General features: G+C 47.8%; 1 protein-coding gene across 1 annotated transcript in view; it reads right to left on the reverse strand.

Annotated features, from left to right (window-relative positions):
- Positions 1 to 14,597, reverse strand: part of SLC43A3 (solute carrier family 43 member 3) — a 102,864-nt gene that overhangs the window by 10,896 nt on the left and 77,371 nt on the right. Inside the window, exons 4-5 of the mRNA XM_069979611.1 lie at positions 2,833 to 2,962; positions 1,225 to 1,271 (exon numbers count right to left, since the gene is read on the reverse strand). Of these exons, the coding sequence (XP_069835712.1) occupies positions 1,225 to 1,271; positions 2,833 to 2,962 (177 nt within the window). The remainder of the gene's footprint in view (positions 1 to 1,224; positions 1,272 to 2,832; positions 2,963 to 14,597) is intronic.

Below are 14,597 nucleotides of genomic sequence, written 5' to 3' on the forward strand. Positions count from 1 at the left end.
GTGCAGGCTCAGTGACCAGAGCGCCGATCGGACCGCACGGAGGCAGGTGAGAGACCTCCGGCGGCCCGTTTTACCGATCGGGACCCCCGCAGTCACACTGCGGGGGTCCCGATCGGTAAGTGACAGGGGACTCCCCCTGTCACTTACACTTAAACGCCGCGGTCGTTTAAGGAGGTAATGACACGCGGCAGCGCAATCGCTGCAGCGTGTCATTACCGGTGAGGTCCCGGCTGCTGATTGCAGCCGGCCCCCACCTGCTATGAAGCGCGCTCCGCTCCGGAGCGCGCTTCATAGCGTGAGAAACACCCAGGGCGTACAGTTACGCCCTAGGTCGTCTGGGGACAGACTTCCATGGCGTAACTATACGCCCTGGGTCGTCTAAGGGTTAAGAGTTGACCACTAGATGTCGCTGTATTATGTATTGATGTATGGAAGCTGCACAGCTGAAGGATCGCAAAGGGTTATTGTGTTTATGTGTTACCAGAATCTGTGGACCAGTAGGATTTCTGCTTTCTTCTTTCCTATCACCTCTCCTCTCTGTTCTTCTCTTTTCACCATATCACAGCACACCCTACACGCTGTAGTGGAAGTTAGTCCCTTGGGTGGGGGCGGAGCAAGAGTTTTCCATTCGGGGCGGTGTGGAGGAAGGACGCAAGCTAGATAGCTCTCCATAGCGGTCTCGTCAGGGCCCTGGCCCTCTGCCTGGTCCCCAGAATTCAGTCTTAGCCAGTGCCCCGCATAGGTAGGACGCAGGAAAGTACACTGTTACCAACCTTCTTACAAGTACCCACACAAAGCACTATGCAGTGTTAAACACCGCGGGTGGGGAGGGGCGACACATGATTACAGGACAGGATACATTCAGGACACCCCGGGGGACCGGCACATGATTACAGGACAGGATACATTCAGCGGGCCGGAACATGATTACAGGACAGGATACATTCAGGACACCGCGGGGGGCCGGCACATGATTACAGGACAGGATACATTCAGGACACCGCGGGGGGCCGGCACATGATTACAGGACAGGATACATTCAGGACACCACGGGGGGCCGGCACATGATTACAGGACAGGATACATTCAGGACACCGCGGGGGGCCGGCACATGATTACAGGACAGGATACATTCAGGACACCGCGGGGGGCCGGCACATGATTACAGGACAGGACAGTATATGAGAGACCACACCATAGGCAGTATATATCACAGCCACCTACCTGCTGTAGAGAGTGCGATGAGGAGCATGCCCACTGTATATAGACAACTAGAGGAGAAGGAGGAGACATCAGAGACATAGCGGATGTGCCCTGAATATGACAATGTTACTGTACCTGTAATGTAGGGAAAGTGATGGGGTGACAGCCGGATACCCCCCCCCTGCCCCCCCCCCCCCCCCCCCATGTAAACCACTTATATGCCACAGTCAACATTGATAATAGCATCAAAGGGGTTAAACATGATCTGTGATATCTCTGATCCTGGCCATCGCAGCAGATGTTATATGCCCCCTGACCCTGCACCATCCCAGCAGCTAACAGCTATGGCGGACTTAAAGGCAACCTGTGCACCCCGGGCTGTGACATTAAATACATCCCGACTGTGCTATTATATACACCCCGACTGTGCTGTTATATACACCCCGGGCTGTGCTGTTATATACACCCCGGGCTGTGCTATTATATACACCCTGGCTGTGCTGTTATATACACCCCGGGCTGTGCTATTATATACACCCCGGGCTGTGCTATTATATAGACCAGTTGTTACCTACCCCTACCCCAGTAGTTACCTACCCCTACCCCAGTAGTTGCCTACCCCTACCCCAGTAGTTGCCTACCCCTACCCCAGTAGTTGCCTACCCCTACCCCAGTAGTTGCCTACCCCTACCCCAGTAGTTACCTATCCATATTCCTGTTCACACGTACAGGATACGCAGCAGATTTGAAGTTGGAGATTTAAAATAATTCATATCTGAGCCATCAAATCTGCTGTGGATCCTGTATGTGTGAACGCACCCTTACAGTTTCCTATTATAGCTACACTTTGCCTTGGGGTCACACACGTTTAGGACCAGTGAATATGACGACTGTGACGACTGATCTGGTGCTGTTTGTCTGACCAGCGGTGACGATGACATCACAGCAAACTCGGTCTCTTCTTAGCACAATCCGTCTGACAGGAGCCTCTCAGTTTTCTTTGGAGATTTTGTATTGTTATACCACCAACATGAAAGCTATGTTTTAAGCCTATCCTCCTCCCATCCTCCTCCCATCCTTCGCCCATCCTTCGCCCATCCTTCGCCCATCCTTCGCCCATCCTTCGCCCATCCTTCGCCCATCCTTCGCCCATCCTTCTCCTATTCTTTTCCAATCCTTCGCCCATTCTCCTCCCATCCTCAATAATAATAAATGTAATAATAAATTTGTTTGTATAGTGCCAACAGATTCCGCGCTTTTTTTTTTTCTATGCATACAGTACAGAGGTACATAATACACAGTTAAATTGGAATAAGTAAGAGCATAAATAAAAACAAAAATACTAAGTATAAACGAGACCTGCTCGTTGGAGCTTAGACTATAAATTTTCGTTGAAACCAGGCATAAGTGCTTTATTTGTCCATGTCCTTATCCCATCCTCCTCCTATCCTTCTCCCATCCCCCTCCCATCCCCCTCCCAACCTTCTCCCATCCCCCTCCCATCCCCCTCCCATCCCTCTCCCATCCCCCTCCCATCCCCCTCCCATCCCCCTCCCATCCCCCTCCCATCCCCCTCCCAACCTTCTAAAAAATACAAATAATTAGGAAAATCAATGAATTGTCACTTACATGGCGATAAACCTGGTCACCGCGGTCCCGAATCGATCAAATACGTAACCACCCAGAAAGGTGGTGGCACTGTTCATGAACGAGGCGATTGTGAATACGAGAGAGAAGTGCTCATCCTGAGAGGGACAACCTGTAAAAACAGACGGGATCACTAAACCCAACGGCGTCCATACTGATACTATGAGGATAACACTGTGATATAGTGACACTATGCGGATTATACTGTGATAGTGACACTATGCGGATGATACTGTGAGAGTGACACTATGCGGATGATACTGTGAGAGTGACACTATGCGGATGATACTGTGATAGTGACACTATGCGGATGATACTGTGATAGTGACACTATGAGGATAACACTGTGAGGCTATGTTCACACTACATATATGTACGGCCGTAGAGCGAGCCGCGAATATTCGCCTGTAGTTTTGAGGTTGATGCGTACGCTGGAAAGTATAGGATATACGGCTGCACAGTGCACACTATGTATGAGCCTACGGCCCGATCGTAAACTGACCCGTAAAAAATGAACAAGACCATTGTTTGTGGCCGGAACTGTGCAAATTCACGGCCGTGGATTTACAGGCAGTCCCGTACGGAGTACTTAAAAAATAGCCGGCAATGATGCCGAATGCCGATGCCTCTAATAGTTAATATATTAAATTAATAAAACACATTTTCTTTGTAATAAAGTCCCTTTCGTTGTTCAATAATTTAATTCTAACGAATCCAGCATTGTGCAATTAAATATACTGTTAAAATAAATAGATATATATATATATATATATATATATATATATATATAAATAAATGTATATTTATATATTGTGGGAGGATTTGCTCGGTAGAGTGCAGGATTGCAGTGTGAACAGCAGTCAACAGGCTCAAACGAATAAGTCCAAGTCCCGGCTTTGCCTGTGTTTATTATCCCATGCAAGAAAGCAAATAACCAGCCTTGGCTTTAGGCAGAACACAAAATAAACTCTGCTTGTCCAGCACTAACTAAACAGAAGACGGCCCTGTCTATACGCTACGACTCGCTGCAGTCGCACGAACATAACAGATTATATACAGTCCAGTGTTTTACCTTGGTCAGGTATATGGCTTCTCCTGAGGCTGCAGCCTTCCAGGTCACTCAGCTGCACCCAGCCTCCCTCTGTCCATGGCTCTGCAACACTATATGGAGCTGCTGATGATCCAGCCTCAGCACCTGTGGCGTCTGATGCCAAACAATATCTGGAGTGGAGGAAGTGGAATGGACAGCCCCACTACCAAGCCTGCCATCCATCCCTGCCCCACTACCAAGCCTGCCATCCATCCCTGCCCCACTACCAAGCCTGCCATCCATCCCTGCCCCACTACCAAGCCTGCCATCCATCCCTGCCCCACTACCAAGCCTGCCATCCATTCCTGCCCCACTACCAAGCCTGCCATCCATCCCTGCCCCACTACCAAGCCTGCCATCCATCCCTGCCCCACTACCAAGCCTGCCATCCATCCCTGCCCCACTACCAAGCCTGCCATCCATTCCTGCCCCACTACCAAGCCTGCCATCCATTCCTGCCCCACTACCAAGCCTGCCATCCATTCCTAAAAACCGGGCCCAAACACACTTTATCAATACATCCCCAGCAACTACCTCTGCTGGAGATCACAACTCATCCCTGGTTTTTCCATGTCTCAGATAGTGAGACATGAACTTCCCTCAGTCCTAGTAGGTGTAATAGCTGAACACAGGCGAAACATAGCGACCATCCAGGATTAACCCCTTCAGTGTCTCACATACCCTCCCCCTCTGTTCGAACCTGTGGGCGAACACCTTTAGCCAACAAACAGTGGGTTCTAGACAAGGCATCAGCATTCCCTTGTAGTTTACCAGCCCTGTGCTCTACGGTAAACTTAAAGTTCTGCAGTGTGAGAAACCACCTTGTTACCCGTGCATTTCTCTCTTTAGTCTGGCTCATCCAGGTGAGAGGGGAATGGTCTGTTACCAACCTGAAGTGTCGAGCCAGCAGGTAATATCTCAAGGACTCTAGCGCCCATTTTATCGCCAGACACTCACGTTCAACGATGCTGTAGTTTCTCTCTGCGGGTGTAAGCTTCCTACTAAGATAGGTGACTGGGTGCTCCTCACCCCCAACCTCTTGGGACAGGACGGCCCCTAAACCCACATCGGAAGCATCTGTCTGTACCACAAACATTTTGGTGAAGTCGGGAGTAATTAGGACTGGTTCTCTGCAGAGGACTGACTTCAACTTTTGGAACGCCCGCTCAGCCTCTTCACTCCACTTTACCATAATGGATCTACTTCCCTTGGTTAGATCTGTCAGGGGAGCTGCAATGGTGGCAAAGTTAGGGATGAATTTGCGGTAGTAGCCCACAATACCTAAAAAAGCTCTCACCTGCTTCTTTGTCACTGGCTGGGGCCAGGTTTGGATTGCCTCTACTTTATTAACTTGGGGCTTTATGACACCTCTTCCTATAATGTACCCCAGATAACGTGCCTCCTCCAAACCCAACGCACACTTTTTAGGGTTGGCCGTCAACCCTGCAGCCCTGAGAGAATCAATTACAGCCTGTACCTTTGCCAAGTGACTTTCCCAATCATTACTAAAGATAATGATGTCGTCTAGATACGCGGACGCATATCTACGGTGAGGTTTCAAGACAACATCCATCAATCTTTGGAGCCCCATGTAGCCCAAAGGGAAGACAGACATACTGAAAAAGACCATCAGGGGTAACAAAAGCAGTCTTCTCTTTGGCGCTGTCAGTGAGTGGTACCTGCCAATACCCTTTAGTCAAGTCTAATGTAGAGAAAAACCTAGCATGTCCCAGTCTCTCTATCAGCTCATCAACCCGTGGCATCGGGTAAGAGTCAAACTTTGAGACCTCATTCAGCTTTCTGAAGTCATTGCAGAACCTCAGTGTCCCATCTGATTTAGGAATCAGGACAATGGGACTTGACCAATCACTCTTTGACTCTTCAATAACCCCAAGGTCCAACATCTTTCGGACCTCCTCTGATATGGCTTGTCTACGAGCCTCGGGTACCCTGTATGGTTTCAAATGGACTCGTACCTGTGGCTCAGTGACAATGTCGTGTTTGATTACTGATGTACGCCCAGGGACTTCCGAAAAAACATCACTGTTTTGAAGCACAAACTCTTTTGTTTCCTGCCTTTGCACTTTAGACAGGGTCTCTGAGATACGTACTTCTGGTTCCTTCTCACTAGACTTTACTGAAACATCACTATTCGGCATGCCCACAGCTGAAAGAGATTCCCTATCTTTCCAGGGTTTGAGCAAGTTCACATGGTATATCTGCTCAAGCTTTCTCCTGCCAGGCTGGTACACTTTGTAATTGACCTCCCCCACTCTCTCAATTACCTCATAGGGCCCTTGCCACTTAGCCAGAAACTTACTTTCTACAGTGGGTACCAATACCAACACTCTGTCACCCGGGTTAAAGGTCCTGACTTTAGCTGCCCTGTTATAGACCCGACTCTGTGCCTCTTGTGCCTGCTCTAGGTGTTCCTTCACTATGGGCATGACCGCTGCTATTCTGTCCTGCATCAGGGTAATGTGCTCTATGACGCTTTTGTAGGGGGTGTGTTCATTTTCCCAGGTTTCTTTGGCGATGTCAAGAAGGCCGCGTGGGTGTCTACCATAAACTAGTTCGAATGGAGAAAAACCTGTGGAAGACTGAGGTACCTCACGGATTGCAAACATCAAATATGGTAACAAACAATCCCAGTCCTTCCCATCCTTGCTGACCACCCTTTTTAACATGCCCTTCAAGGTTTTGTTAAATCTTTCCACCAGGCCATCAGTCTGGGGATGATACACTGATGTACGTAGATGCTTAATTTTTAGTAGCTTACACATCTCCTTCATGATCTTTGACATAAATGGCGTCCCCTGGTCCGTGAGGATCTCCTTGGGTATGCCTGTACGGGAAAACATATGGAATAGCTCCCTGGCAATGAGTTTCGAGGAGGTGTTTCGCAAGGGTACCGCCTCAGGATATCGTGTGGCATAGTCTAACACAACCAATATATATTGATGTCCCCTAGCAGACTTCACTACTGGGCCCACTAGATCCATAGCGATCCTGTCAAAAGGTACTTCTATAATCGGTAGGGGTACCAAAGGGCTCCTAAAATGAGACATGGGGGCAGTTAGCTGACACACAGGACATGAGCCACAATATCTTTTAACATCCTCATGTACACCGGGCCAATAGAACCTTTGTAAGACCCGTTCTCTGGTCTTTTCACACCCCAGGTGACCACCTAGCACATGTTTATGAGCCAGCTCTAGGACTACACGGCGATATGGTTGGGGTACAACTAGCTGTTCCATCTCCTCCCCTCTTACCTTATCTACTCTGTACAGTAGGTCATTGTTAGTAGCCATGTAAGGGTATTCCTTATTTGCCCCTGGGACTTGAGATACACCATTTATCCTTTTTACATTTTCCCGGGCCCTTAGTAATGTGGGATCACAAGTTGAGCGGTCCCAAAATTGTCACGTGATACCTCTAGTTCTGGCATGTCCAGAACTTCCTCCTCATTCTGAGTGTCACCAGCCAGTACAGCTAGGGGAAGACTGTCATCTCCACTTGGGGTCACCCCTACAGCTGGTACCTCAGTATCTGGGTCATATGGTTCGGGGGTTACTCCCTGACACACATTATTACCAATATTAACATTTTCAGCAGACCATGTGTGCCTTCCCCTCCACAAGTCCCAAAATAATGGAAAGTCCCTTCCAAGTATCACCTTATGTATAAGAGATTTAACAACCCCCACTTCATGTGTAGTTGTACCACAGGGTGTGTCCATGCAAATAACAGCAGTGGGGTATTCCCGAGTGTCCCCGTGTATGCATAGTACCCCAACTTTCCTTCCACTGTATGCCCCCGAATTGACCAAAGTTCCATGCACTAGTGTCACAAGACTTCCAGAGTCCAGCAGAGCCGGGACGGGATATCCCCCAATGCACATAGTGCACATCTGTGGCTCAGTCTCGGTCATAGTTTCTGCGGCCAAAACGGGGCGTGCATATAGGGAGACGCGTCTGGAGGCGTTGCAATCCATGGGCTCGGTGGTGAGGGGACAATGAGCCGCTATGTGACCCCAGTCATGGCACCGCCAACATTGTATGCGGCCTTGGTCTCTGTTTTGAGACCCACGTTGTGGCCCAACCGCTGACTCACCCTCTGAGCCACCTCCCTTTACAACACGACTCCCACCAGCAGTAAATGGAGCAGTCTTACCAGTTCCTTTGGCCATCTTGGTCTCCTTGGTACTGCCACGACTGGTAGAGGTCTGTAGCAGCTCCTCTGTGGCACGATACCTCTCCACTAAGTTCACCAGCTGGTCTGCATCAGTAGGCCCGGCTTGTCCAACCCAGCGCTGTATCCTAGGCGGCAAGGAGCGGTTGAACTTATCCAGGACGACCCTCTCGACCACTTGCGCTGGAGTGCACTTTTCTGGCTGTAGCCACTTTGTCACTAGGTGGATCAGGTCATGCATCTGGGACCGTGGGGGTAGGCTTTCTGAGAAAGTCCAGGCGCGCACTCGGCCTGCACGCACCTGCATGGTTACCCCCAGCCGAGCAAGGATCTCTGCCTTTAGCTTGGTGTAGTCCCGAGAGTCCAGCTCGTTCAGGTCATAGTAGGCCTTTTGGGATTCGCCTGTTAGGAAAGGCGCCACTACATCTGCCCACTGGTCCACGGGTAGCCCTTCACGCTCAGCAACTCTCTCATAGATGGTGAGATATGCTTCTACATCATCTGTAGGAGTCATCTTTTGTAGTGAAGCTTGCACTGTGGCCCTCACGGATGGTTGCACTCCTCAGGCCCCTTGCATATTTGCGTTTTGCCCCTCAGTAGTTGCAGTCCGCTGTGCAGTTACTGCATCTCTCAGTGAAGCCACTTGTTCCATCAGTAGACGATTCGTCTCCTGATGTTGTACATTAGCCTGGGCCTGTATTTGCTGCTGCTGCAGGGCTTGAGCCTGTGCTTGCTGCTGCTGCTGCGGCATGGCCTGAGCCTGTGCTTGCTGCTGCTGCTGCGGCATGGCCTGAGCCTGTATTTGCTGCTGCTGCTGCTGCATGGCCTGAATGATTGCTTTAGTCTCCTCTCGCTGTTGGAGATTAGTTTCTTTTTGCTGCAGATTGGCCTGAACCATTTGTCTGACCAGGTCCTCCATTGCAGCAGTCTTCTTATGCAGTTCACCTGCAGTTTTCACCCAGGACATACACAGGTCACAAAAAAGTCTTTATAGTGTGTCTTTCTCTTTAAGACTGCGTTTTTTTTTTTTGTTTTTTTTTCACTGCCCGCTCCGAAGCACCATATGTGGGAGGATTTGCTCGGTAGAGTGCAGGATTGCAGTGTGAACAGCAGTCAACAGGCTCAAACGAATAAGTCCAAGTCCCGGCTTTGCCTGCGTTTATTATCCCATGCAAGAAAGCAAATAACCAGCCTTGGCTTTAGGCAGAACACAAAATAAACTCTGCTTGTCCAGCACTAACTAAACAGAAGACGGCCCTGTCTATACGCTACGACTCGCTGCAGTCGCACGAACATAACAGATTATATACAGTCCAGTGTTTTACCTTGGGCAGGTATACGGCTTCTCCTGAGGCTGCAGCCTTCCAGCACTCTCAGCTGCCCCCGGCCTCCCTCTGTCCATGGCTCTGCAACACTATATGGAGCTGCTGATGATCCAGCCTCAGCACCTGTGGCGTCTGATGCCAAACAATATCTGGAGTGGAGGAAGTGGAATGGACAGCCCCACTACCAAGCCTGCCATCCATCCCTGCCCCACTACCAAGCCTGCCATCCATCCCTGCCCCACTACCAAGCCTGCCATCCATCCCTGCCCCACTACCGAGCCTGCCATCCATTCCTGCCCCACTACCAAGCCTGCCATCCATTCCTGCCCCACTACCAAGCCTGCCATCCATCCCTGCCCCACTACCAAGCCTGCCATCCATTCCTGCCCCACTACCAAGCCTGCCATCCATCCCTGCCCCACTACCAAGCCTGCCATCCATCCCTGCCCCACTACCAAGCCTGCCATCCATCCCTGCCCCACTACCAAGCCTGCCATCCATCCCTGCCCCACTACCAAGCCTGCCATCCATTCCTGCCCCACTGCCAAGCCTGCCATCCATCCCTGCCCCACTACCAAGCCTGCCATCCATCCCTGCCCCACTACCAAGCCTGCCATCCATCCCTGCCCCACTACCAAGCCTGCCATCCATCCCTGCCCCACTACCAAGCCTGCCATCCATCCCTGCCCCACTACCAAGCCTGCCATCCATTCCTGCCCCACTGCCAAGCCTGCCATCCATCCCTGCCCCACTACCAAGCCTGCCATCCATCCCTGCCCCACTACCAAGCCTGCCATCCATCCCTGCCCCACTACCAAGCCTGCCATCCATCCCTGCCCCACTACCAAGCCTGCCATCCATCCCTGCCCCACTACCAAGCCTGCCATCCATCCCTGCCCCACTACCAAGCCTGCCACCCATCCCTAAAAACCAGGCCCAAACACACTTTATCAATACATCCCCAGCAACTACCTTTGCTGGAGATCACACCACATCCCTGGTTTTTCCATGTCTCAGATAGTGAGACATGAACTTCCCTCAGTCCTAGTAGGTGTAATAGCTGAACACAGGCGAAACATAGCGACCATCCAGGATTAACCCCTTCAGTGTCTCACAATATATATTTATTTTTTTACAGTATATTTAATTGCACAATGATGGATTCGTTTAAATTAAATTATTGAACAACGAAACGGATTTTATTACAACAAAAATGTGTTTTATTAATTAAATATTAATTAGTACAGGAAGCTCCATAAGCCGTTAATTCATATTGCCGGCAATAGAGCTTTCTGTACTAATCATCACTTTACTTTAATGAAAACATCAAATGTTTCTTCTAATTATGTTATCACAATAGCATTATTAGAGGAAACATTTAGAATTATATCTGCGCTCAGCTGATTGGCTGATCGGCTGAGCGCACATATAATGAGCCGGTCCGCAGTACAGTGACTTCATTGTGCTGCGGACCAGCGAAGAGGACACATCGGGGTGAGTATAGAGCTCTCCCCACCCCCTCCCCAGCACTGCACCCCTCCCAGCAAGGAAGGGGGGGTCACTTAACCCCTTCCTTGCTGGTATGGGTGCAGTCTGACATCAGTCTGGCCCCCAAGGGGTTAAGGGGGATGCAATACATCCTCCCTTAACCCCTTGGGGGCCAGACTGTAAGCAGCGATCTGTAAAGATGCTGCATACTGTAAGGAGCACAACACCGCTCACAATGATGGGTGTTGTGCTCCTGTTTGTGTGTTTTTTGTGTGTTTCTCCCTTTTTGTTTTTCAGATATCGGTATCCTGTGGATTACGTCGGATTCCGTGGACTACGTCGATGACCAGCGGTTGTTTGGATCTTTTTTTAATAAAATGGTCAATGAGGGGTGTGGGGGTGTTTTTATTTGAATAGAAAAAAATGTTTCACTTGTGTCTTGTCTTTATTTCTTTACTTTATAGACTTAGTAGTGGAAGCCGTCTAATAGACGGAATCCATTACTAAGTTGGGGCCTAGTGTTAGCCGGTATAAAATGGCTAACACTAACCCCCCATTATTACCCCAGTACCCAATGCCACCAGGGGTACTGGGAAGAGCCGGGTGCCAGTGGTCCCGGAGCGTCAAAATTGGCGCTCCTGGACCGGGCGGCAGCAGGCTGGTAAGATTTAGGCTGGGGAGGGCCTAAACCAATGGCTCTTCCCACCCTGGTGTTACCAGGCTGCTGTTGTTTGGTTTTTAACCCGGCTGGTTATAAAAATAGGGGGGACCCTATGCGTTTTTTTTTAAAAATAAATAAATAAATAATTTTAAAAAAAGCATAGGGTCCCCCCTATTTTTATAACCAGCCGGGTTAAAAACCAAGCAACAGCAGCCTGGTAACACCAGGGTGGGAAGAGCCATTGGTTTAGGCCCTCCCCAGCCTAAATCTTACCAGCCTGCTGCCGCCCGGTCCAGGAGCGCCAATAATGACGCTCCGGGACCACTGGCACCCGGCTCTTCCCAGTACCCCTGGTGGCATTGGGTACTGGGGTAATAATAGGGGGTTAGTGTTAGCCATTTTATACCGGCTAACACTAGGCCCCGACTTAGTAATGGATTCCGTCTATTAGACGGCTTCCACTACTAAGTCTATAAAGTAAAGAAATAAAGACAAGACACAAGTTAAAAAATGTTTTTTATTCAAATAAAAACACCCCCACACCCCTCATTGACCATTTTATAAAAAAAACAAAAAAAAAAAAACAACCGCTGGTCATCGACGTAGTCCACGGAATCCGACGTAATCCCCAGGATACCGATATCTGAAAAACAAAAAGGGAGAAACACACAAAAAACACACAAACAGGAGCACAACACCCATCATTGTGAGCGGTGTTGTGCACCTTACAGTATGCAGCATCTTTACAGATCGCTGCTTACAGTCTGGACCCCAAGGGGTTAAGGGAGGATATATTGCATCCCCCTTAACCCCTTGGGGGCCAGACTGATGTCAGACTGCACCCATCCCAGCAAGGAAGGGGTTAAGTGACCCCTTTTTCTTGCTGGGATGGGTGCAGTGCTGGGGAGGGGGTGGGGAGAGCTTTATACTCACTCTCCTATGTCTTGCTCTTCTCTCTTCTCTCTTCCATCTTGTCTCTTCACCGTCCGCGGCACAATGAAGTCACTGTGCTGCGGACCCGCTAATTATATGTGCGCTCAGCCAATCAGCCAATCAGCTGATCGCACATATGATTCTAAATGTTTCTTCTAATAATGCTATTGTGATAACATAATTAGAAGAAGCATTTGATGTTTTCATTAAAGTAAAGTGATGATTAGTACAGAAAGCTCTATTACCGGCAATATGAATTAACGGCTTAATGGAGCTTCCTGTACTAATTAATATTTAATTAATAAAACACATTTTTGTTGTAATAAAATCAGTTTCGTTGTTCAATAATTTAATTTAAACGAATTCATTATTGTGCAATTAAATATACTGTAAAAAAATAAATATATATAGAAATATACATTTATTCATATATATATTTTAATGGTGCGTTCACACCTACAGGATCTGCAGCTGATTTTCTGCAGCAGATTTCATTTAAATAACTGAACACAGCATCAAATCTGCTGAAGATCTGCTGCAGATCCTGTAGGTGTGAACGCACCCTAACAGTATATTTAATTGCACAATGCTGGATTCGTTAGAATTAAATTATTGAACAACGAAAGGGACTTTATTACAACGAAAATGTGTTTTATTAATTTAATATATTAACCATTAGAGGCATCGGCATTGCAGAGGATCGCTAACCCCGTAATGCCAATTCCTGTAATACTGTTGCTCTGCTTTCCCAGATGCATTAAAGAGGTGTTTGCCTCATTTTCTAAAGATTTGGCCGCATGTCTATTTTCACACGGCCGTAGTTTCAGCCGCTACGGCCGGACATATACCTAGTGTGAACATAGCCTGATAGTGACAATATGCGGATGATACTGTGTTAGTGACACTATGAGGATGATACTGTGATAGTGATACTATGAGGATAACACCGTGATAGTGATACTGAGGATAACACTGTGATAGTGATACTATGGGGATAATACTGTGATAGTGACACTATGAGGATGATACTGTGATAGTGATACTATGGGGATAACACTGTGATAGTGATACTATGAGGATGATACTGTGATAGTGACACTATGGGGATAATACTGTGATAGTCATACTATGGGGATAACACTGTGATAGTGATACTATGAGGATGATACTGTGATAGTGATACTATGAGGATGATACTATGATAGTGATACTATGAGGATAACACTGTGATAGTGATACTATGAGGATGATACTGTGATAGTGATACTATGAGGATAACACTGTGATAGTGATACTATGGGGATAATACTGTGATAGTGATACTATGAGGATAACACTGTGATAGTGATACTGGGGATAATACTGTGATAGTGATACTATGAGGATGATACTATGATAGTGATACTATGAGCATAACACTGTGATAGTGATACTATGAGGATAACACTGTGATAGTGATACTATGGGGATAATACTGTGATAGTGACACTATGAGGATGATACTGTGATAGTGATACTATGAGGATAATACTGTGATAGTGACACTATGAGGATGATACTGTGATAGTGATACTATGAGGATAACACTGATAGTGACACTATGAGGATAACACTGTGATAGTAACACTATGGGGATAATACTGTGATAGTGATACTATGAGGATAACACTGTGATAGTGATACTATGAGGATAACACTGTGATAGTGATACTATGGGGATAATACTGTGATAGTGATACTATGAGGATAACACTGTGATAGTGATACTGGGAATAATACTGTGATAGTGATACTATGAGGATGATACTATGATAGTGATACTATGAGCATAACACTGTGATAGTGATACTATGAGGATAACACTGTGATAGTGATACTATGAGGATAACACTGTGATAGTGATACTATGAGGATAACACTGTGATAGTGATACTATGAGGATAACACTGTGATAGTGATACTATGAGGATAACACTGTGATAGTGATACTATGGGGATAACACTGTGATAGTGATACTATGAGGATAACACTGTGATAGTGATACTATGGGGATAA

The sequence above is a fragment of the Dendropsophus ebraccatus genome, chromosome 8 (genome assembly GCF_027789765.1).
Source record: "Dendropsophus ebraccatus isolate aDenEbr1 chromosome 8, aDenEbr1.pat, whole genome shotgun sequence".
Taxonomy (NCBI): domain Eukaryota; kingdom Metazoa; phylum Chordata; class Amphibia; order Anura; family Hylidae; genus Dendropsophus; species Dendropsophus ebraccatus.